Genomic DNA, 24,303 nt, shown 5'->3' with positions numbered 1-24,303 from the left:
GAACCACAAAGCAGGGCTACATGACACTTCTGTCCTATTTATTCTCCTAGGGACCCAATGATGAGAAGCCCACAAGAAGGCCAAGCCTGCTCTGCTGGTCTGGCACCAATGTATGAGGGTATTGAGGGCTCTGAACAACTTGCCCCTCCTCTCCATTCTGGAGCTCCCACTGGCTCTACTCTTGGGAGGAGGTTTTCTCAGCCTGGTACCCCTAGCCCAGCTCCAGTTCAGCATTCTGGCTACCCCATCCTGTGGCAGGCAGTGTGAGGCCTTGCCAGGCTATGGGCAGCTCTAGGAGTAGAGTACAGGTCTTTCTGCATGTGCACACAGTACCCCATCACTCTCCAGAGCTGGCTATGTTGCATAGCCCAAAGGCTACCCCAGTTCCACTCTTTGGACCCTCTATCTTTCTCATGGCAGTGATCCATCTGGATCTTGGATAGTGGGAAACCCTGAGGGCTAATGAGTGAGGGGAAGAAACTTGTCCTTGAGTCTCTCCAGAAGCAGCAGAGTCCTCACTGCCTGCTTCCTGCAGTCCTCATCCACATCCTTCTCAGCAACATCTGCCAAGGTAAGAATAAGAAGCAAAAGAGTAGTGCTGCAGGTATTCTGTGTCACCTATCCTTTCACTATGGCCGATGTGGTTTTTCACTCACACCTAGCAAAGGGCTCTACTGTGTCCCTACATGGGTCTTGTGTTTGGCCAGGTGATATAGATGCCTCCATCCGGAGGGAGGAACCCAGCAATGGGCAGGTCACATGGCCAACCTACAAGTCTGCTGGTGAAGTTGGTGCTGGTGACTCCACCAATCAAGCCTCAGATAAGCACATGAAAGAGGGGCCAGGGCCATGCAAGAGCTTGGAACTCTCCCTCTAGCACCTCCTCTGCAGGCTGTGGTCACAGAGGCAAAGCCCTAAGGATCTCACAAGGGCCCACATACCACCCAGCAGTCATACATTAACCACCTGGCTTCCAAAGGCCAGATGAAAAGAGGTCTTGGGGTTCAGAATCACAATCTGCCCCATGGCTCTTGGGATGGAACTGCCATTCAAGGGCCCTCATCATGGTCTCAGTCCTGGAATCCTGGAGAGCCACCAGGAAGCTCCACTGGGACAATTACTTCCCAAAATCAGAATGAAACTGCAGTTAAAGCAAGACCTTTTCAGAATGATCATTTGTACCCAGGTGGTGCCCTGACCCTGGGTCTTCAGGTCTAAAATCCTATCCATGGGGTTCCCACATTAATCATGGGGGTGAAAAGTGGGCCATCCATAGGCCTAAGTCAAGAACTTAAGAGGGAAGGGTTATAGTGTCTACAACTGACTTTAAAAAAGTCCCTTGTCTTTGGGCAAGGGACAAGACATGGCAAAACACTGTACTGGTGAATTAAGTTCCTGGCATTCTATCCACATCACTTTTCTGGGTGTGAGATTCACCTGTGAGACCCCTGAAGGATTCCCCAAAGCACCCAAGACAGTGATGCCACCACACAAACACACTATACAGGCCATCATACTCCTCAGCACAAGCAAGAGAGGCACACCCATTCAGACTAGTTGGCCCACACCTGGGCTGCTCTAGCCACTTCACATACCCTGATGACCTGCACCTGCTGACACAGCCTGGGGCAACACTCACCTGCCAGCCAGGATCTGGCTTCCAGCAGCTCATCAGAGAGGTCTGCCAGCAGTCGATCGGCAGGTACACTGAGGAGGATGGAAGATACTGCAGACAGCAGGCCCCTGCGCACATAGCTACCAAGCAAGAAATGGGAAAAGTGAGGTGCAGCTTTGGGGATGGAGCTGCAAACTAGCACTGTTGGAGCCACAGGAACAGCACCATAGATCAAAAAGACCCACCACCCCTCAAAGTCCAGCAGACCGACCAGCATAGGAATGTGTGTACCCCTGGCCACTGAGCCCGCTTTAGAAAGGACGAGGCCAAGCTGCCCTGGAGATCCCACCCTTACCCCTGCAGGCCACTCACATGTCAACATGGAACCTCAGGGCCCACACAAACTCCAGCAAGGCCTTGCCCATGGACACAGCCACCTGAAAATCAGCAGATAGGTAGGCAACATGTCCACCATGCTTGTTACCCACACCTGGCACCCAACAGTTAGGCTTCTGAGGCTTGGTTGCCATAGGGCTTGGGCTTATCTGAGGTAAGGGTAGTGTTTGATGTCCTGTGGGGAATCCCACAAGTCTGTCATTAGGGCCCAGGTAAGAGGAGGACAAGCTCTGGGTATGTAGTGCTTTATGCCTATGACCTTGGTCATTCCCCACCTCACCCCCCACTAAAACTGGCCACACCAAGCTCAAGCCCTATTGTATGAACACTCAAGGAAGGGCCTTAAGAAAATTCTAGAACTTCACTTCTGTGAATGCAACATGGCAGGCCTTCAGCTCCCACATCCCAACTCACTGTGGTATTAACAGCCAGGTACATCAAAGCTCCCAAAGTATGAATCAGTCTTCCAAGAACCAACTGGTCCTCTCCCAAGAGATCAAAGGTCACTAGAGGCCTACAATACAGAATAAGGAAACACTGTAGCCCTGGTACCTCAGGGCTGGCTACCTAACCTCTCAAGCTTCCAAGGGAGACCCTAGGGCTCTGGAAGCCCTCCTGTAGTCACTACCTTGGCCCCAAACTGCACCAGGAGGGCCACAAAGAGTAGGCTTTTGGACCTTTCTCCACCATGGCCTGCCAGCAGGAGAACCCAGCTCTGCCTTCCCAGGTAGGAGGGAGGTGAACCACTGGGAGCACACGGGTCGCAGCACTGACTGCCACTCATGGCAAACCCAAAATCTAGGAATGCAGACAGACTAAGGCCCCTCCACAAAGCTCAATGACAAAGGGAAAATTCCAGAAAAGTTTATATCATTTAACTTAAGCTTTATAAATAATACATTTCTGCCCAGAATCCCACCTCACATCCTGCAATTCCACCTATCCATAGTTATGGACTCAACTCATCCTGAAATTCCAGAAATACTCTTACCTGTCGAAGTGTTGAATGAGGGGGAAGAAAAAGTAGCCAGCCACAGAGTTGAATTCATTGGGGCCACTTGCCAGCTCCTGCCGGGGAAAGCCCTGCCAAACACACATATACATGCACTCAAAGGTTTGAGGCCCCACATACCCTTTGCAGGTCAAAGCTGCATAGGACAGAACTTATGCAGGCTCCCCAATCTTGTGCTCCATGGCCCTAAGCTAAGGGTATTAGGACTCAGGCTGCTGCAACCAGAAAGCTGCTTTGGGCCTGGAACAGGGACTCCAGATCCTGTTCATGTAACATTCAGTATGGACAGTCCTCATGGTAGGCTGTCCTGGGTGCTGTGGGATGCTGAGCAGCCTCTTGGGCTCTGCCCCATTCCCACGGCCAAACAGTCTCCAGATACTTCCTGACATCACAGGATAGGGCAAGACCACCATAATTTCCAGGTATGGTGGTACAAGCCTGTAACTCTAGCACTAGGGAGGCTGAGGCAGGAGGTTTGCCACAAGTTTGAAGCCAGCCTGGGCTCCAAAGTGAGTTGAAGGCCAGCCCAACTACACAGCAAGACCCTGTCTCAAAAAAAAAAAAAAAAAAAAAAGACTACTATGATTGAGCACCTTTGGCTACCCACCAGCTCATCAGTTTCTGACCTATCACTCCTGGGACCTTTTCCCTTCCGTGCTCATTTTAAACCACAATAGTCTAACTAGTCTGTTTGCACCATAAACGCTCAAAGAACCAACAATGGCACCATCCCTAAATTTCTTTTTTTTCTTTTTTTTTTTTTTTTTTTTTTGTCTTTTTCCTTTTTATCCGTACCGGGGATCGAACTCACGACTGCCTGCTTTCAAGGCATGGCTTATGCTGCTGAGCTAAACCCCCAGCCCCACCATCCCTAAATTTCAATCCAGCCACCATCTCAGTGTAGACATCGCCTGTAGGATGTCTACCACCCCATGTCCTGACACCTGCAGTAATGTGAACAGACTCCCAGCTGACCTTGGAAAACCGCCGGGTCTTGCTTCTGATTCTCTCTTCCACAACTGCTCGCCAGCCAGAACCTGTACTGTGGTCAGGCTGACAGGAAGCCAGGGCTGGCAAGCGCTGGCTTCCAGAACCACAGGACACCTGCTGAGGATCCCTTTTAAGATGCCCTGGCCGAGATAGCTCCTGGGCTGCCAGTGTCAGGACCTAGAGGAGAGGAAGGACCCAGGGCAGTGCCACATCTCTGAGAATTATCTGAAAAGTTATCAGCCAAGTGATCACAGAACCCCCACATCAACAGCAGTGCCCAGCATCCTAAAACACTGCCAAGTGTCCCTGAAGCTCTGTATTCTACTGAGCAGGTAGGCTAGGAGCTTCTTCAAGAATAGTGCACCATTTTTCCTAAAGCTCACCCAGTTCTGAAAACCAGAACCTCCCAAAAACTCAGCTCCTCCTCCCAAGAACTCAGCTTCACATAAAAACAAATGAGGCACATGCTCCATGTGGAAGAACTTAAATACCTGAGAGCAGCAAGTTCAAGACCAGACTGTGCTACAAAGTAAGCTCAAGACCAGCTTGAACTGCATAGTGAGATCCTGTCTCAAAAAGACACACAAAGACAGCAAAGGAAGCCAGTCACAAAGAGTCACATAGCATAGGACTTCAGTTATATGGAATATTCAGAACAGTCAAGTCCATAAACACAAAACAGCATGGTGGGTGACAGACTAGGGAGACAAGAGAATGAGGGTATTGAGATATTGCTGGAAGGATGGCAATACTGCAAAACTAGGGTAGCCTCAGGAGTGGTGGCACATGCTTATGATCCCAACATCTGGGAGGCTGAGGCAAGAGGATCATGAGTTCAAGGCCAGACTAGGCTACAAGACTAGCTTGAACTACAAAACAGGACCATGTCTTAAAAGCCCAAAAACAAACTAGACAGAGAAGTGGTACACAACATTGTCAATGTGCTGACCATCACTGGATTGTTTACTGTGAGGTGGTACATTCTTGGCGTTTTCTTAAGTAGTAAAACATAAAATTTACAACTTTTTTTTTTGAAGACAGGGTCTCGCTACGTAGCTCAGGCTGGCCTTGAATTCATGACCATCTTCCTACATGCTGGGATTACAGGCATGCATAACCATGCACAGCCATTTGAATCATTCTTCAGTATACTGCTCAGTGGCATTAAGCACATTCAAGAGCATTTATCACCATCTATCTATAGAACTTTTCTGTCTTCTCATGTGGAAACTCACTAAACACTGACCCCAGGCCCTCGAAACCATCCTTCTGCCTGGCAACCCTGGATAGTTCACAAATGTGCATCACACCATGTCCTGACGCACTAGCTTTTAACATGTTGAGGTTCATCCATGTAACGTGTCAGACTTTTACTCATTTTTATAACTGGATAATGTTCAGGTATGGACATCTATATGGAGATCTTTTTGTTTTTTGTTTTTGAGACAAGATCTCACTATGTAACCCAGGCTACCCTCAAACTTGAAATGCTGGGATTACAGGTATATGCCACCACACCTGGCTTGCATATCTTTAAATGGTGAATTTTACAGTGAATAAAATACATTAATAAAACATTTAAAATGAAGAACTCAGTAACTGGAGACCTAGTCCCTGCACTGGAGAACATGAGCTCTGCTCTCAAGCTGCTGAGGACTCCAACTCCACAACAAAGAAGCATGAGAAGGGCTTTAGTTACTGTCCCTGAAGATTCTTTTTTTTTTTTTTTTTTTTTTAAGGCAGTGAGGTTTTAAATTTATTTATTTACTTACTTATTTATTTTTGGTGCTGGGAATCACTCAGGACCTGTGCTTGCCTAGGCAGGTGCTTTTCCACCGAGCTAAATGCCTGGCTCTCCATGGAGATTCTTGACCACCACCACTTAAGCCTCCAACCATAACTGAGGGTACCACATCCACATCCTTTACTTTCTACAGTAATTTTTTACTTCAGCATAATAGTAGCGAGCTGTGCATCTTACTACCTTTCCCCAAGGGACACAGGAAGCAATCTTTGTGTTTACCCACTTGATATGAAGAAAGGCAAAGTGTGTGCATGTGTGCAAAAGTGTCAAACCAAGATTTACACCTATATTATCCTCTGTGGAACAATTTTTAAATGTTTACCTGAGCATCAGGGTCCAACAGACCCACAGAACTCCAGGATTTGCTAAGGTAGCTTGGGCCTGACAGGGGCCCAGGGCACTTACATCCAAGATATCCATGCGCTGCCGCAGACTGTAGTTCAGAGCATAGAACTGTGAGGTCAAATACTCCGCCACCTGAGCACAGCAAAGGAGAGGCTACTTGGACCTGGACCCCAGATGTCCTCCAGGTACCACACAGCCAACCCAGGCACAAAAGTAGGACATCTGCACTGGGACTCACGTGGGCTGGGTCCATGACTGTGACGGCCACCAAGGCTCTTTGGCGCAGTCCCTCAAATCCTGACACACAGGTCCTCTCCTCCAGGTGCAGCAGTACCTTGGCCAGCTCCACACTTACCTGTACTCAGGAGTCAAGGATCAGAGTACCCTCAGGCTCTGGCCACACAACTGAGAGGCCCCACTGCTGCTGTCAACTTGCACGCTTGCCAGCCCACACCAGCAGAAACTCTAGGTCACAAGCCTCTCAAGGGACACAGCAGCCAAAAAAGTGCTCCACCCTTCCATGACCCAGGATGGCACAGGGGCCTCTCCACCACAGAAGTGTCTAACCTTCCGTGTTCCTTGACAACCCCATACTGCTCACCTCTCGAGTGGCCTCAGGGCTCCTGCACACCAGGTTCTCGAGGGCCTGCAGGGCTGCCTCCCAACGCTCCATATCCTCAGATGATGTCAACACTGTACAGAACCCACACAGGCTCCTGTCAGAATCAGCCCTGAGCCTGAGCAGGAGAAACTGGGAAGCCCAGGATGTAAGGACAAGGACTGGCAGATGGCTCCAGGACAAGGTGAAGACAGGGCTCAGGCACCTTTAGAGATCTGCCATGTCATCCCAGTGAGGCCTACCTTCTATGCAATCCCGGATATACAGCGGTGCCTTACTGCTCTTCAACTCTTTGTCCCCTGACATGTCATAGGGGATAAATTCATCATCACTGTAACAAAAGAAGACAGGCACTGTCTTAGTGGAAGAAAGCTCAGCCTCCATGCCCCTTCAACTTGTCCATCCTCGAGAGCACATCCTAATAATGCCAGACACTGATATTCCCACAGCCCCAAGCTTAAGGGAACACTTTCTGGGGGTAGCAGAGAACAGTGTGTGAGCACATGGGCAGTGCAAAACCTCCTATTGTGCTGACTTGTCCAGAATCCCCTACCATGCAGGACATAAGAGCCACCCCTCAGTCACCATTTGAACTCAGAAGAGACCAGAAAAGCCCTGCCCTACCTGTCTAGGTCTGAGTCAGAGCCCTGTGGCCCAACTTTGGCAACACTGCCATTGGCAGACTCTACGCCACCATCCATGGTCTTTGCAAGCATCTCTGCAGCACCAGGTGCTGGTGATGAGCCTCTAAGAAATAAAAAGGAATAGAGCCTTCAGGAGTCACCCAGGTGAGCCTCTTGCTTATTACTTTCCAGAGATACCCCTATACCTCCACCCAGGTCTTCTCTAACTTTTGCCTGAGGGACTAGAATCCAGAATGACAAGGTACATAAGAGATGGGGATATGGAGATCCTTACTCTGCCTCTAAGGTGCTGCTGCCTGCAGTCCAGGGGGTGGCCAAGGCCAGCAACTCACGGCTCAGCTCATCATCTTCATACTAGAAGTACAATCACTGGAATGAGTGACACTTGGAAGCTAACAGCTGCCACTTCATCACTGACAGAAGCTACAGCACCAGGTCCTCCTCTCCAACCAACCATATCTCATTCAGCAGCCTTCCCTGCAGCCAATCATCTTTGCTCTTTTAAAGTACCTTCAAATATTCACCTTGAGCTAAAGCCAGAAGGCAACTTGATCCTGAGGAAATAGGGATCCCCAAGGGCTGGACACCCATAAGGACTTCCCAGGAGCTCAAGAAATAGAAGAATGTCTACCAGCACATAAAAGGCCAGGCAAGTGAGGAACCTGTGCTGGATATGCCAAGATGGTACCTATACTACTCAGCGGTAAACCAACCTTAGAGCAATGGCTCACTTCATCCCACTTCCCTTGGATTCCTGTGTAGACAAAATCTGGAAAGGTATCCAGGGACTCTACTTTTGAGCACACATGCTCATGCTTTACCCTGACCCCACATGGTCCCACTACTACCCCTTAATCCCTAGCCCTCAGTGTGGCCAATATGGGAGGCACCTGGACACCAGGAAGCCCTCGGACTGCATGACAGCCAGAGTACCCCTGGGTTCTGCCACCCAAAGGGGACATCAATGAGGTGACCCTGCTCACCTGGAATTTGAGATGTGGCCCTTCACAGTGTATCCGGGAACTGACGACTTCTGCTACAATCATGCCCAGGCGGCGTACAGTGTGAAGACTGCTGTCAAGGTGGCACTTCACACCTGCCATCATGCTGGCCAGCAATTCTAGAAGCACCAGACATACATCCTAAGGGCTCCTTGGGGTGCCCAGGAGAGGGGTATGTTCACACAGCCTACTCACCATCCCGGCTGTCCCGCAGCTCTGGCTCCCCTACGTGCGCTAGGCAGACAAGGATGGCTGCACTGAGGTAGTGCTGCTGTGCCAAGGGTGCATGTCGGACAGCACTACTGCTGCCCCACGTCTCCAGCAGTTCTTTCAGTGCCTGCAGGCAGCATAGCCCACTTGGTCAGGCAGCAGTTTTGCCATAACCCAGACCATCCTCATCAGTACCCAGGCCAACCCATCCAAGACTCCTGCTCATCCTTTCCACATGGACAGCATAGGCACCAGAAAGACAGATACCACTCACCTGTATAAGGAGCGGCCGCCGCTGGCTGTCCAAGGCCAAATACCCCAGCAGGCTCTGCAGCATGGATGTCTACAATAAAAGCTGGCATCCTGTCTACCAGATGGAGATGGCCATCTGGCCAGATGCCACTAGCACAGGAACTTTCAGAGGTCCATAAGCCCAGGATGACAAACAGGGCTGGTCCAAGGGCAGGGAACAGGGAGTGCAGAGGCAACCCTTTACGTCCCAGTAAGAGGGACCCACCAGGAAGCTCCTCTCTTCCACAAAACTGGAAGCATAAGGTTCTCAGGGGCTCCACTTCTGCACTGATCAGTTCATGCACTTAACTTTTCTAAAGAAATTTTCCATTTCCTCCAAGTTTGAAATCTGACTGCCATTTAGTTTTGTACTATCAGATTTCCTGGCTTTCGCTCAGGGTGGAGGTCATCCTCTGCACTGTAGGTTTGTGCTCCTCGGCCACTTTTGCACTACACCTCTTGCGTACAGTTCCTATCCCCTACAAACCTCAATGCCAGCACAGCCAGCCTGGCATCAGCTTCTATTTTTCTCTGAGTTTCTTCCTTTTGGTAAAACTCCAAGATGTTATTCTCAACTCACATTTCTCTTTACCTTTCCCTTCTTTATTCAAACAGTACACAAGGTGATAAATTTCTCTCCTCATCCCCACATTAGCTGATTCCACATGCTTTTCTGCACAGTTACTTTATTACATTCAGTTCTAGGTTCTGCCATTTTTAATGTGCTCTTACTTGGTCCCTGAATGACTGCATTTAACAGTAATGTTATAATTACTAAATTATTACTTTTTACTACTGATTTCTAATTTAACAGCCTTGTCAAAAAATGACCACTGGATACTCCCTCTGGTACCTGCAGTTCTTGTTTTGCAGCATTGTCCCATTGATTTGCTTACATTCTGACAGTGAACTGTGAGGTTCAGGGGCCTACACAACCATGACTGTTCTCTCAGGAGGCTATGAGATGTCTCTGGCTCACCTGAAGCTACATTGTCCACTTGTCCCTTGAACAAGGACTGAGAGTGCTTAAGTTCAGTTAAGCAACTTCTACCTACTCCTGTGCAGCTACCTGCTAGGCTCTCAAATTCCCAGGGCTCTCCAGGCTTCTATCCCAGGTTCATTGCCTTGCTCCCAGGTGAGAGTCAGTTACATTTCCAAATTGGCCACTACACCTTTGATCTCCACACAACGGCCACAGTGAGTCTTGCTAACATGGCTCAGTCTGGTCACCTTTGCTCAGAACCTCTAGCTGCCTACCTCAACCCAATCTATCCTGCTCTTACCACAAGTCCTGCTCTCCTGCTCATGCCACCAAGGGTCTACTGCCACCTCAGGCCAGCTGGCTTTCTTCCCAGCAACCATAGTACTCAGAGGACTACACCCACTCTTGATCACACCCCTGCTCAGGACTTGTCTCATCAGAAAGGTCTCTGTAGAATCCTGCAGTAATTGCTGGCCTATTGGGCCTTGTCAGCGTAAGATACACCATACTGTGTATTAATAGGTGGCATATAGTATCTGCCTCCCTGCTTGTAATATGAACTCCATGAGGAAGGACCATGGTTCTTCAGCACCTAGCTGAACACTCAGCACCCACAAAAGACCTTGGCACACAGTGAGTATCTGTCAAACATTTGTTGAATTAAAAAAAGCAAGCTATAAGAATGCAGTAGGGCCATGCCACCCTTCGCCACTCTGCAGCCTGCAATTTTCTGCTACTGGCTCTCCCAGGCTCTGATCTGCTGTCCATGCTCCAGTCAGAGACAGCTCCAGGCCCCAGGAACACAGCAATCATGTCTGTGAGATTGTACAAACACAGACCAACAGCCTCCATGCCAGGACATGTTTACCCCCTCACAAACAGAATGCAGTCAGTAAAGGGATCCTCTTGGGTGGTCAGGACGATGGAAGGACTTAGGAAGTTCTCGCCTGGTACCCAGGCCATAACAGGGACATGCCTAACACTTCAATGACATTTCCCACTCAATTGCTCTAACTGAACTCTGGTTTTTTGTTTCCTTGTGGCTGGGGGTGGAGTGCAGGACCTTGTACCTGCTGACCCTGAATGTTTTCTTTGAGCTACACCCACAGCCCCTCTAACTCTCTTTTCACAATGGTTCTTCCTTTGCTAGGCAGCCTGCAACCCATGCTTTTATCACACTCACTGTGTGTTGGTACTTCAAGAACAGAAGCTTCTGGGTCATCACAAACTGGGCTTTCTTGCTCTTTACCACCAGGTTTCCCAGTAAACGCGACAGAACTTCTGGCCTGCAGAAGCAAGATCAGGAGGGGACAGGGTTGCAAGGTGGCTATGGATATGGAGGTAGAGGTGCTGGGAAAAACATGCACACAACATTCACAGGCCCAAGTTGTGCCACCTGCTTGCTGTAGACCTTTAGGCAAGCCCCTTGACAACCTGAGCAGATTCTCAGCCCTTCTTCCCAGGGAGAGCCCAAACCCTACACTGAGCTAAGCACATTAACACAGGATAACAACTCCACCATGAACAACCAAGTCTAAGGTCACATGCTTCACCCAGAACAGGGCTCAGAACTTTGCTGTAAAGGGTCAGAGAGTACCTGCTTTAGGCTGATACACCAGTCCCTGGAAACTATTCAACTTGTAATCATGGCTGAGAACAGCCCTAGACTGATATATAAATGAATTAGCATGGTTGGCAGCCATGGCAGAATCTGCCTCCCAACTCTGATCCTGCTACTTACCCTGGAGCAGCCACCACAAGTCCTGTCAGCACGGCCTCCATGGTACGATCAGGTACTTGCTCCATCAGGCGCCAGCAGACCCGCTGCCACAGGCAGCTCTCCTGGGTGAGCACTGTCAGCCGGGGCACCAACACACCCAAGATCTCTTCTGAGGGGACACACAAGAGACCTGAGCCTCAGGAACCGATAATGTATAAAGCACTATGGACTCACTATTGGCAGAGTCAAGGCCCAGTGGCAACACTAGTAGATCCAGGACCAGGTCCAAGAGAGGGGACCCCACTAAAGGTTGGAATCAGCTTTTCCTGCCACTGCTATGGAACATGCAGCAACAAAGGGGACCTTGCAGGAGGGATCAGTGGAAAGGTCAGCAGGCGCTGTACTCTTCCTAAAACAAGCAGTACTCACTCTGTCTCCCCTGGATACAGATCTTCCCCAGGACCTGAGACAGGAAGGAAACGGAGCAGTCCAAACCACCTGTGACAGAAGATAAAACTGACTGTACAGCTGGGCATGGTGGCACATGCCTATAATCCCAGCACTCAGGAGGCTGAGGCAGGAGAACTGCTCTGAGTTTAAGGTCAGCCTGAACTACAAAGTGAGTTGAAGTTAAAGCCAGCCTGAACTGCATAGCAAGACACTGTCTCAAAAAGACAAAAAAAAAAAAAAAAAAAAAAAAAGACCCACTGTACAGCTGGTCATTGGGAAAGATACAGGGAATACCTGCCTTGGCGGGGAAAAGTGTTTGGGGGCCAAATCTGAATGTGGAAACACCAGTTGACTCTGAATGATATATCAGTACAAAGCAGTCTCTTCCCAATCAAAATCAAAATGGGATTGTTTAATATGAAAAGCCAATGATGATTCAAGAATCTCACACATATCTGCTTAATGGGACAAGCTTGGTGCTATCAAAGACATGGAGGCATTGAGAGGGGTCCCAGCCAAGGGGCTGGCTATGTGGGGCAATACTGGGCCGTGGGCCAAGTACTGGGTGTTGGAGGGACCCAGGGCACATGTGACCTAAGGATGGGTACTTAAAAATTGCAAAAACCAAGTCATGCATGGTAGCATATGCCTGTAATTCCAGCACTAGGGAAGCCAAGGCAGGAGAACTGCTATGAGTTCAAGACCAGTCTGGCTACATAGTAAGGTCAAGATGAGCCCAAACTACACGAGACACCTTCTAACACACACAGACACACAGACACACACACACACACACACACACACACACACACTCTGCAAAGACAGAATCTAGTATACTACTAGAAGGATAAGATGGAAGACTCCAGGTGGCACACACATACTTTGCTGTAAAGGGTCAGAGGGTACCTGCTTTAGGCTGAGACACCAGTCCCTGGCAACTATACAACTTGTAATCATGGCTGAGAACAGCCCTAGACTGATATATAAATGAATTAGCATGGTTGGCAGCCATGGCAGAATTCATACTCAGAACTTCCATGAGGCATCAGCTAGCCTAGAGCAGCAAACGAAGCCTATAACAAGGTGCAGAAAAGACTAGAGTGAGCTGGGATGGTTGCTATAGAGATCTCGGGAAGAAAGGTAGCATGGGGTGGGTAGAAACCATGAGGGACTAGAGGAGACCAGCTTTCTCCTAGGCCTGAGAAAAATAGGTCACAGGTTCCTTGGGGTATTGGGCCTGGGCACAAGAAAGCTGGTGAGCCTTGGTGGGACTGAATACTGAAACAGACTAAGGGCAGACAATCAAGGCTACAGGCCTAAGCTGGGGTGTGGCTCAGACTTGCAGGATACCAGAACAGGTGCAAGAGGAAAGTACTGCAGGAAGAGACAAAGACTAGCCCACTACCCTGCTGGTTTTTAGCTAAAGGCCACTGCCTCATAGAATTCACAATGCTCCAGATATCCTCTCTCTACTCTCTTTTTGGGTGTTTTTGTTTGTTTGTATTAGGGATCAAACTCACAACCTGTGCTTGCAAGGCAGGTGCTTATGCTGCTAAGCTAAATCTCCAGTCAGCTGAAACACACAGCTATAAAAGCCACCCTTATGATGTCTAGGACAGAGAGCTCACCTCAAACACCACATAGGGCTAGACCTATCAATCTGTAAGCAACAGGCAGTTCCCACAGAATTCCACCCACATGCACTGTACCCCAAGTGAGCCAAGAGCATCTGACTCCAGACCCAAAGACCCTTGACTTCCTCTGTCTCAACAATGTGAGCACCCAAAACATTGTCACCAAAGACACACAAGACAACTCCAAATCAATAGAGGAATTAAACATCACCAATGACAATGAGCCCTTTGTGCAGGGTACCCCAGCACAAAGGACTCTCCTGCTTCAACTGAGTGTTCAGCAGGGAGTGACTTGGCCCTATCTTGATGATTCTGCCCAACGTCCAACCAAGAACATCCAGAATCTATGGCCAGCCAACTCCCAGAGTCAAAAGCCAAAACCAGGATAAAACTTAAACACATAGGTTGCTATTGTCTGAAAGAGTGGATGTCACACCTAACCTGTGTGATATCACTCCAAAGTGCTCAGAGATCATGAGATTTTTCACTAGAATGGGAGAGGACAAAGAGGGGGTGATAGCCTGAGAAGAGGTACACTGAGGCAGGAGCACCTGCTCACCTCGTAGAGCATCCACGATGCCTTGTAGTACCCGAACCACTTCCTCGCCAAGCAAACGAAAATAGTTTTGGGGGAAGAACAGGGCCAGGTTGTCCTGCTGCAGGCAGTTGCCCAAGTGATCAGGCAAGCCCACCACCTTGTTGAGCAGTGTCTCCTGCAACAGGGGGAAGCCGGGCTTCTTCTGTGGCCGACACTGCTCCTCCATTAAAGCTGCCATCCTGCTCTGGCTCAGAAAATTTGCCAGGAGCTGTGCCATCTTCATCAGACAGAAGCTAGGGCTGAACAATAGCAAGGATATTGAGAGGAATCCTGGAGCCCCTTCTACCTCTGCACTTCCTTCTAGCCACAAGCAATTCTCACAGCCCGTTATTAAACAGACTGACCCAACAACTTTATTATCCTTCACGTCCTAACACATAAATTGAAGGAAAATACTTTGATTTCCACTCCTGAATAACCATTTACAAGTGGTAATGTGAGTGACAATGGGTCCTGCACAACTCCCCCAGCTCATAGTCACACTGGAATAGCCAACTCCTGCTTATCTATGCTAATGTTAATGCAGTGCTTGCTTTTTAGCACAGTAACCTCTAAAATCCCAGCTTCTCAAAGAAACAGCATTCTTCAAAGCATTGTCAAATAATCTCATGTGAAATCTGGGATCTGCCTGGAACTAGAATTCCATGGCAGTCACATGTCCCACAGCCCCAGCTTCTCTCGAAGGCCCAAAATGTCTCAAGATCCCCTTAAGAACTGGCAACAGCACCTAGGGAGTACTACTGCAGGGAGGGGAGCCACAGAGCAAGGGCCTTCCTAAGAGTTGCAGAGGACACACCCACTCTTAGTTGTCAGCTGTGTAAAAGTTCTGTTCTCTCCTACACACAGAATTTAGAGACCCGTTGTTCACAACACTCTGACCATTCCATGCTTCCCATGTCACGAACAACCCCATAACCAGACCAGCCCTGCTCACCCAACAGTGCCCTCAAAAGCCTCCATTAGTACTAGGAAGGCTTGGTCAGCTGGGCCCTTCAGAAAAAAGCTGTCCCAGAGCTCCTCCAACTGGCCATCAGGCGACAGCTCCAGCCAGACTGGGCTCAGCTTGTTGACCAGACATCTGAGAAAAGCAGAGAAGTGAACAGTTGCAAATTCCTCCTGTTCCTCGGGGAGTGCTGGATCCTCTGTTTCTCCCAAATACCGCTTCAGGAATCCAAGAGTGGAAAGAATGAGGTCAATATCCTCGGAAGACGAGAGGGTATGAATGGCTTCTCTTACGGTCAGGCGAACAGCAGACAGCACAGGGTCCATTCTGTGGCAGGCCTGAGAGTCAAAGGAAAGAATGCATGAGAAGATCAAGATGCTTAGTCAGTCGCTCGTGGTGTGGGCGTCGAGGTCTTTCTCCAGCCTTCTTGGAAACCCGTCCGTGGCCCCGACCGCGCTTCTCTAGTCTCATTCATTCCTCCCTCCTTCCGGGGTCCGACTCGCGTCCACTCCTATAGGTGACCTCCAGGCAAGCAGGACGTGTCCACGCTGCCCAGAGGCCACTTCCATCGACCCAGAGGGTGCCCCAGGCCAGCGGGGAGCGGGGAGCGGGGAGCGGGAGCAGGGTCGGGAGACAACCTGCGATGCAAGTGCTGGACGCCCAGGGGATCCCGGCCGTAAGCCGTCTGACTGAGCTCAACTCAGCCTGTATCCAGAGCCGGAGCAGACGTACCCGCCACCAGCTTAATTACGCGCGCCGCCGATTCGCCACCGCTGATTCGTGTAGGCGCCCCAGCTCCGGTCTAGCTCGGTCCCAGCCTATGGAAATCTGCGAGCGCCAGTCCCCACGTGCAGGTGGAGCTGCCGCAGAATTTTCGAGCCTAGGGAGCCATTCCCGCCGGCCCTCAGCTACGAATCTGCGAGGGTGCAGGCGGCCGCATCTGCGGCTGCGCGGGACGGGATGGACGGGGAGGAGCTAATACGAGAAGTCAGAGGGTTTGGTATGGGCGGGCTCTACCGGGCCCTTGGTGGGTAGGAGTGTGGTTAGAGTTTTGCTTTGGGCTGGGTGTTAAGGGTAGCGAGGGTTTTGCGCCTCGGGTTGTGGGGGCCAGTGGGGGCGTGGTCGGAGGATTCACGTAGCCAAGTTTTTGGGGAATGTGGTGAGTGAAGCCTTGGCCGTCCTGTCTTGAGGGGGGGTGGGGTTCGGCTTCCCAAAAGGCGGCTGTTTGGATCCAGCCCGCGGCCCTCGCCTGCTGTCTGCTAAGCGCCCTTCACAAGAGGTCTGCACCACCTTCCCCAACGTTTACGCACGTTGCAAGTTCGCTTGGCTCCTCGGGGCGAAGACCAGCTCTAAAGTGGGAGCTGGGAAAGAGTTAAGACAGACGAGGAGCCACGGAGCTAAACTCAAATATTAGCGAATGAGGTGGGCAAAGGAAGTCGGGCGAGGGAGGACCGTGTCCTGGGCTCTGTAAACAATCCGAAATGGAACCTCAGGAATCTGTGCCTGAGCTGCACGTGCGGAGGTCCAGGGCTCGGTGGCCCCTGGGACCTATGGCTGCTCCTCTGAAGAGTGCGATATAAACCATACTGTGGCGGAAAGTTCGGATGGCCGTCGTGGACAGTGGATGGGCTTCACTTTTGGACAAATAAAGTACAGATACCGTGCTTCAGAAGGCAAATCAGGCAGCTGAAGAGAAGTGGATAGGGCATGGTGGTGTCTGCCTGTAATCCCAGTCCTGTGGGTAGGTTTAGGAAGGAGGATCGCAAATTTGAACCCATCCAGGGCAATTCGGCTATTTAATGAGACCATGTATGAAAAAACGTGTAGAGCCAGGTGTGGTGGCCCACCTCCTATAATCCCAGCACTCGGGAGGCTGAGGCTGAAGGATCGTTGCAAATTCGAGACCAGCCTGGACTACAAAATGAGCTCATGGCCAGCCTGAAATGCATAGCGAGACCCTGTCTCAAAAAGACCAAAAAACAAAAATTTAAAAGGAGACCGTGGGTGGGATGTAACTCAGTGTAAAGGCCTGAAGAAACAGAGAAGACAGGTGATGTGTTATTTTAAGTGAAGGCACAGAATTGCTCAGAGCCCTACATGGAGATTTTTTTTCCTTCACCACTGGGGATGAACCCAGAGCATCCTAGGCATACACTTACAACTAGTGGCATTGTTAGGAAAAGAAACAGCTCAACAGGACAGGTTTATTTTAGAACAACCTGAGAGGGACCACTCACACTACACACCAGAGCAGTAACTTCCATAGGCTATGGGGCCTTTCATAGGGTCGAGGGTCACGGGGGTGGGGGCAAGTGTCAGGAGTCAGTGAAAGGGGGCTGTGGCTACCTGCCAAGGATGCTTGCCAGAGGACAAGAATCATGAACTTGCAGAGTGCAGTGGTATTGATACAGAGAAAAATGTAACTCCCAACCTGGTAGATGTCAGATATGCCAAATTTGTATCCTCTGAAATGGAAGGATGAAGGACAAAGGTTAAGAACAGGAAAGATTTAGCTGGGTATGGTGGTGCACACCTGTAATCCCAGCATTTGGGAGGCTGAGGCAGGAGGATTTTTGAAAATTTGAGACCAGCCTGGGCTATATACTGAGTTCCAGGTCAGTCTGAACTACATAGCGAGTGAGACTCTGTCTCAGCCTCCCCACAAAAAATAAATAAATAAATAGATAAAGACCAAGAAAGGTTTATTGAGAGATAGCTCCTGAGAGACAGGAAGGGTTCTAGAAGTGAGTTACCACTGAGCCCATTTGTCAGGAATAATTTATGGTGCAGTCACAAAGTAGGTCAAACTGGCACCAATCTATAGGATTACAAGTATATCCACTTAGCTAATATTGATCCAATAGAGAAGCAGTCACATAGCAAGGGTACATGGAAAGAACAGAGGCATTTTTGGAAAGAGATGGATCTAGGTGGTCTGTGAAGAAATCTGACCACTGACACTAAGCAAAGACCACTTTAAACTTACCCCTGCTATGCTTTTACACCTGTAGGAGGTGTAGAGTCATGGCTTGATGTAGTCCAGAATCACGACATAAGCCCAGTTGTGCCCTATAATTCCCAAACATTATTTGACCCTGCTCTTGACAAACAACACAGAACTAACTTCTTACATGTCTCAAACCCAGTCTAGTCACAACTCCTTTCTACTGTACTCCCCTCCCCACGGAAAGTCCCATTGTAGTTTTTTCCATCCACTGTTCTCCTTTATGCTTATGATCCTATAAAGACCTTGTAGCCTGTATAAGGGTCATTAGCCTGGTCTCTAGTGCCAGAGGGATCCCTCTCAGATTTGTTCTGAAATAAACCTGTGCTGTTGAGCTGATACTCTTGCTTCTTTTACTTTTTATCCTAACATTCTGGTCAACACCCGTGTGACTGATGTCTATATGGACTTTACTGGAACAGGTGACACCAATTATAGTATAATTCCAAGTTAGTGCCTATCCCTTAGGCAGACATACAGGCCTGGTCAGTCCATCCTTTATCTTTAGGCCTAGTCTTCAACAGATGCAACTCCAGCCACAATTATAACACCTTTTTATTTGTGTGTGACTTCCTTGATAGCCCGGTCCCTCTCTGAATAATAAATTCTATCTTAGATGCCTATAATATTGTGAGTAGCAGAATTGAATAATGATCTGAGTTGATATCAGTAGCAGGACTTGTCACCTTTCCCAGTGTACATCACATCTCAGGGTGTACACCACACCTCACCTTTGCTCTGCTGTAAAGCACAACTACCAGGATCATAAACTCTGGGCATCAGTAAGGAATTAAAGAGAGAAAGTTTAAAAATACAGGGACTGGGGATTTAGCTCAGTGGCGTAAGTGTCTGCCTGGCAAGCAGAGGTCATGAGTTCAATCCCTAGTACTGTAAAATAAATAAATAAATAAATAAATAAATAAATAAAGGTAGTTTATTTGGAAAAGGATGGAAAAAAGGGAACATAGCTACTCTGGAAGAGTAGGGAGCATCAGAATCGAATATCCATAGGTTTTGTCCTCAGCTCCTTCTTATTTAGGATTAGTGATTTATGCCTGCCCCTATATGGACAATTGGAAGTTTTCACCATCTGGTTGGCTCTCTAGCTGTGTTTGATCCTATGCTAGGTACCTCTGTCTACATTCTTTCTGGCTGGTTTGATTTCTTTCTTACCCTTTTGTGATGGAAAAGTGTGAGAAGCAGGGAGCCTCATAGAAGGGCAGCTTACAGTTAGAAATTTAAAAACACACAGCAGACTTCTCAGCACAAACGATAAAGTCAAGAAGAGCATGGAGTGAAGTATTCCAGATCCTAAAGCAAAATGATTTCCAACCAAGACTGATATATCCTGCAAAACTATCATTCAAAATAGATGGTGCAATACGATACTTCCATGACAAAGAACAGCTGAAGAACTTCATGAACACCAAACCAAACCTGCAAAAAATATTGAAAGACAGTTTAGATACACAAAGGAAAAAAGCACTAAGCAAAGCAAATAATTAAACAGAACAGAAAGATAAAGATGCAACAGCAGAGAGATAACATTCCTACAATTAACCAGCATTTAACAGTAATAACCATTAATGTAAATGGTCTCAATGCACCAATCAAAAGAAACAGACTAGCAGAATGGATCAAGAAACAAAATCCAACCATATGCTGTTTACAGGAAACCCATCTAACCCAGAAAGATACTCACAGACTGAAAGTCAAAGGATGGAAAACAATTCTTCATGCAGCAGGAATCCAAAAAAAGGCAGGAGTAGCCATTCTGTTTGCAGACAACGTGAACTTTAAACCAACAATGACCATAAAGGACAAAGAAGGTCACTACATACTCGTAAGGGGAAAACTCCAAGAGGAAGAGATAACTATCTTAAATATATACGCACCAAACTCCAGAGCACCCAGTTATATAAAACAATTATTAACAGAAATGAAAACTCAAATTATCAGTAACACAATTGTAACAGGAGACCTTAATATACCACTGACACCAAGGGACAGATCAACCAGACAGAAAATGAGCAAAGAAATAACAGAACTGAATCACACCTGTGAACAAATGGGTTTGATAGACATATACAGAATGTTCCACCCAACAACATCAGAATACACATTCTTCTCAGCAGTACATGGATCATTTTCTAAAATAGACCATATATTAGCTCACAGAACATATTTAAGCAAATGCAAAAGAGTTGAAATCATCCCTTGCATATTATCGGATCATAGCGCTCTGAAATTAGAAATTAATGACAAAGGATACTGCAAAAATTCCGCAAACACATGGAAACTAAATAACACACTCTTGAGTAATCAGTGGGTCACAGAAGAAATTAAAGAAGAAATTAAACAATACCTAAAAGAAAATGAAAATGCAGATACAACTTACTGGAATCTGTGGGATGCAATGAAAGCCGTTCTGAGAGGAAAATTTATTGCACTGAGTTCCCACATCAGGAAAGCAGAACGAATACAAATAAATAACTTGATGCTACACCTCAAACAGCTAGAAAAAGAAGAGCAAGTCAAGCCCAAAGCCAAAAGAAGAGAGGAAATTATAAAAATCAGAGCAGAAATCAATGCAATAGAGACTAAGAAAACAATCCAAAGAATCAACGAATCAAAGAGTTGGTTCTTTGAAAGAATAAATAAAATCGATAAGCCCCTAGCCAACCTTATTAAAAAAAGGAAAGAAAAAGCTCAAATTCATGCAATAAGAAATGAAAAAGGAGAAATCACTACAGACCCAATAGAAATACAGAGGATCATCAACACCTATTTCGAAAACCTCTACTCTCAAAAGTTTGATAACGCAGAAGAAATAGACAGATTCTTAGAAGCATATGAAGTACCAAAGCTAGATCAAGAGGATATAAAACTGTTGAATAACCCAATCTCTGCTAATGAAATTGAGAATGTAATTGGGTCCTTGCCCACCAAGAAGAGCCCAGGCCCAGATGGATTCACTGCAGAATTCTACAAGAAATATAAAGAAGACCTAATGCCGACACTCCTCAAACTATTCAATGAAATTGAAAGGGAAGCAATCCTTCCTAAGTCATTCCTGGAAGCAAATATTACTCTAGTACCAAAACCTGAGAAAGACCCAACTATAAAAGAGAACTATAGACCGATCTCCCTAATGAACACAGATGCAAAAATCCTCAATAAAGGGGCTGGGGATTTAGCTCAGCGGCATAAGTGCCTGCCTTGCAAGCAGGCAGTCATGGGTTTGATCCCTGGTACCGATAAAAACGAAAAAGACAAAAAAAAATTAAAAATCCTCAATAAAATATTGGCAAATAGGATCCAGCAAATCATCAAGAAGATTATACACCATGACCAAGTGGGATTCATCCCAGGAATGCAAGGATGGTTCAACATACGCAAATCAATAAATGTAATCCACCATATCAATAAAGCCAAAAATAAGAATCACATGATCATCTCTATAGATGCAGAAAAAGCCTTCGATAAGGTCCAACACTTATTCATGATAAGAACTTTACAGAAAATTGGAATAAATGGTCTTTACCTCAATATAATAAAGGCCATTTATGACAAACCAACAGCCAGCATCATACTAAATGGCCAAAAATTGAAAGCCTTTACTTTAAAATCGGGTACAAGACAAGGATGTCCTTTATCACCACTCCTATTTAATATAGTACTGGAAGTACTAGCCAGAGCAATTAGGCAAGAAAGAGAAATAAAAGGGGTAAAGATAGGAAAAGAAGAAGTTAAATTATCATTGTTTGCAGATGACATGATACTCTACATAGAAGACCCCCTAAACTCCATTGAAATACTCTTAGATACAATAAATAAATTCAGTAATGTGGCTGGATACAAAATCAATACTCAGAAATCAATAGCATTCCTATACACGAACAACAAAATTACAGAGAGGGAAATAAGAGAAACTGGACTATTCACATTAGCAAGCAAAAAAATGAAATATTTAGGAATTACTCTTACAAAAGAAGTGAAAGACTTATACAGTGAAAATTATAATATACTGAAAAAGGAAATTGAAGATGATCTCAGAAAATGGAAAGACATCCCTTGCTCATGGATAGGAAAAACAAACATTGTGAAAATGGCCATTCTCCCAAAACTGTTATACAGATTCAATGCAATCCCAATAGAAATACCATCAACATACCTTATAGATCTAGAGAAATCACTCCTAAATTTCATCTGGAACCAGAAGAGACCTAGAATCGCAAAGGCAATTCTAAACAGCAAAGACAAAGCAGGAGGCATCACAATCCTTGACTTGAAGTTATACTACAAAGCAACAGTAGTAAAATCAACATGGCATTGGAATCAAAACAGAGCTGAAGATCAGTGGAATAGATTAGAAGATACAACCACAACTACGAACACACTCAACCACCTTATTTTTGATAAAGGAGCCAAGCAGGTTCACTGGAAGAACGACAGTCTCTTTAATAAATGGTGCTGGAAAAATTGGCTCTCCATTTGCCGAAAACTAAAGCTAGACCCATGTCTATCACCATGTACTAAATTAAAATCTAAATGGGTCAAAGATCTGAATATTAAAACAGAAACACTAAATCTATTGGAAGACAAAATAGATAGAAACCTTGGAGACATAGGAGTAGGTAAAGAATTCATGAACAGGACTCAAACCGCACGGGAAATACTTCCCCGAATCAATAACTGGGACCACTTCTTATTAAAAAGTTTCTGCATGTCAAAAGAAATCTCCAGCATAGTGAAAAGAAAACCCACAAACTGGGAAAAGATTTTAGTGAACTCTCTCTCAGACAAGGGCCTCTTGTCTAAAACATATAAAGAATTAAAGAAACTCAGACCTCCGAAATTCAAAGATCCAATCCAAAAATGGGCATCTGAGATGAATATGCAATTCTCAGATGAAGAAATGCAAATGGCAAATAAATACATGAAAAAAATGCTCATCATCATTGGTCATTAGAGAAATGCAAATTAAAACCACACTGAGATACCATCTCACTCCTGAAAGAATGGCCAGGATCAAGAAAACCGACAACAAATGCTGGAGAGGCTGTGGGGAAAAAGGAACTCTCCTGCACTGCTGGTGGGAGTGTAGACTGGTACAGCCTTTGTGGAGATCTGTCTGGAGATTTCTCAAAAAGTTGGGACTGGAAATCCCATTTATTCCAGCTATTCCACTTCTAGGCATATTCCCAGAAGAACTGAAAGCATCATACCACAGTGATATATGTGCACCTATGTTTATAGCAGCACAATTTGTAATCGCCAGATCTTGGAAACAACCCAAGTGCCCATCAACTGAGGAATGGATAAAAAAGTTGTGGTATTTCTATACAATGGAGTATTATTCAGCTATAAAGAAGGATCACATTGAGATATTTATCAATAAATGGGCGCAGCTTGAGACCATACTCATTAGTGAAATAAATCAATCTCGCATGTGTGAATACCGAATAGTTTCCCTAATGTAAATAATGATTCAAATATATAAAAATATGTGGTAATCATGATTCCCCATTAGGTGGCCTTGAAGCCTTGTAAAGTTTTCACTCATTCATTAGAAAGGCTTTATTCTGGGCTTCTTGATATGAAAATATTTGAAGCTAGAGTATATGAAGTTTTATCCAAATATTTCAAGGAAAAAGACACTATGGTAACTACTATTAAGTCAGGTTATAAGGTGGTGAAGTACTAGGTTGTTGAAACAGTCATGCTGTGACCTCTATTGTTATATTGTTATGTCCTGTTTTATCTCAATCTCCCCCTTATTGTTTCAAAAAAAAATTAGTCATTTCTTATGTTTGTCTTAATTAAAGAAAAAATTCAAAAAAATTAGGATATATAAATAGTAACTCTTTTCGATTTCCTATTAACTTGTTTTGAAGTCCTGTAGTACTCCCATGATCTTGTTTTGACTGATTAGACTCTGTTCCATTCTATATGATAGTATCAAGTTTGAAGAAATAGGCAACTACTTTGAAGACAATAAGATTCACTAAGATACCCATTCTGGTTTGACTATTGTCTTCTTTG

The 24,303-nt window shown here is 46.4% G+C and overlaps 1 protein-coding gene across 4 annotated transcripts; it reads right to left on the bottom strand.

The window, feature by feature from the left end:
* Positions 1-17: 17 nt before the first annotated feature.
* On the bottom strand, positions 18-16,171 carry Telo2 (telomere maintenance 2). Of its 4 annotated transcripts, none has more exons than XM_005007375.4 (21): positions 15,987-16,171; positions 15,246-15,592; positions 14,273-14,550; positions 12,059-12,127; positions 11,651-11,798; positions 11,093-11,195; positions 8,911-8,979; positions 8,622-8,763; positions 8,409-8,545; positions 7,700-7,779; positions 7,406-7,528; positions 7,024-7,112; positions 6,764-6,855; positions 6,401-6,517; positions 6,223-6,294; positions 3,999-4,190; positions 3,003-3,094; positions 2,426-2,525; positions 1,988-2,052; positions 1,640-1,755; positions 18-563 (listed from the first exon to the last, which is right to left on the bottom strand). In XM_005007375.4, exons 2-21 carry the CDS (start codon positions 15,578-15,580, stop codon positions 460-462), a joined length of 2,523 nt encoding a protein of 840 aa, XP_005007432.1. In that variant the 5' UTR covers positions 15,581-15,592; positions 15,987-16,171; the 3' UTR covers positions 18-459. The 4 variants fall into 4 exon arrangements, with proteins under 4 accessions (XP_005007432.1, XP_005007431.1, XP_012997121.1 ...); XM_005007374.4 differs by having other exon boundaries at positions 15,893-16,170; XM_013141667.2 differs by lacking the exon at positions 15,987-16,171 and having other exon boundaries at positions 15,246-15,389; positions 15,548-15,980.
* Between the last annotated feature and the right edge of the window lie 8,132 nt (positions 16,172-24,303).

Source organism: Cavia porcellus, unplaced genomic scaffold, assembly GCF_034190915.1.
Source record: "Cavia porcellus strain 051 isolate PalLab524CR breed Dunkin Hartley unplaced genomic scaffold, mCavPor4.1 scaffold_16, whole genome shotgun sequence".
Classification (NCBI taxonomy): Eukaryota; Metazoa; Chordata; class Mammalia; order Rodentia; family Caviidae; genus Cavia; species Cavia porcellus.
The sequence above is the reverse complement of the archived record's forward strand: the minus strand, read 5'-3'. Positions and strand labels throughout refer to the sequence as shown.

What these genes read in the sequence shown, in the direction of transcription:
- Telo2 (XM_005007375.4), bottom strand. Translation starts at nt 15,580, where the DNA reads ATGGACCCTGTGCTGTCTGCTGTTCGCCTGACCGTAAGAGAAGCCATT. An exon ending in GGCGGCCGCTCCTTATACAG is followed by an intron (nt 8,764 to 8,910) that starts GTGAGTGGTATC and finishes TGCTGCCTGCAG; the next exon opens with GCACTGAAAGAACTGCTGGA. An exon ending in GCCCTGAGGCCACTCGAGAG is followed by an intron (nt 6,518 to 6,763) that starts GTGAGCAGTATG and finishes TCCTGAGTACAG; the next exon opens with GTAAGTGTGGAGCTGGCCAA.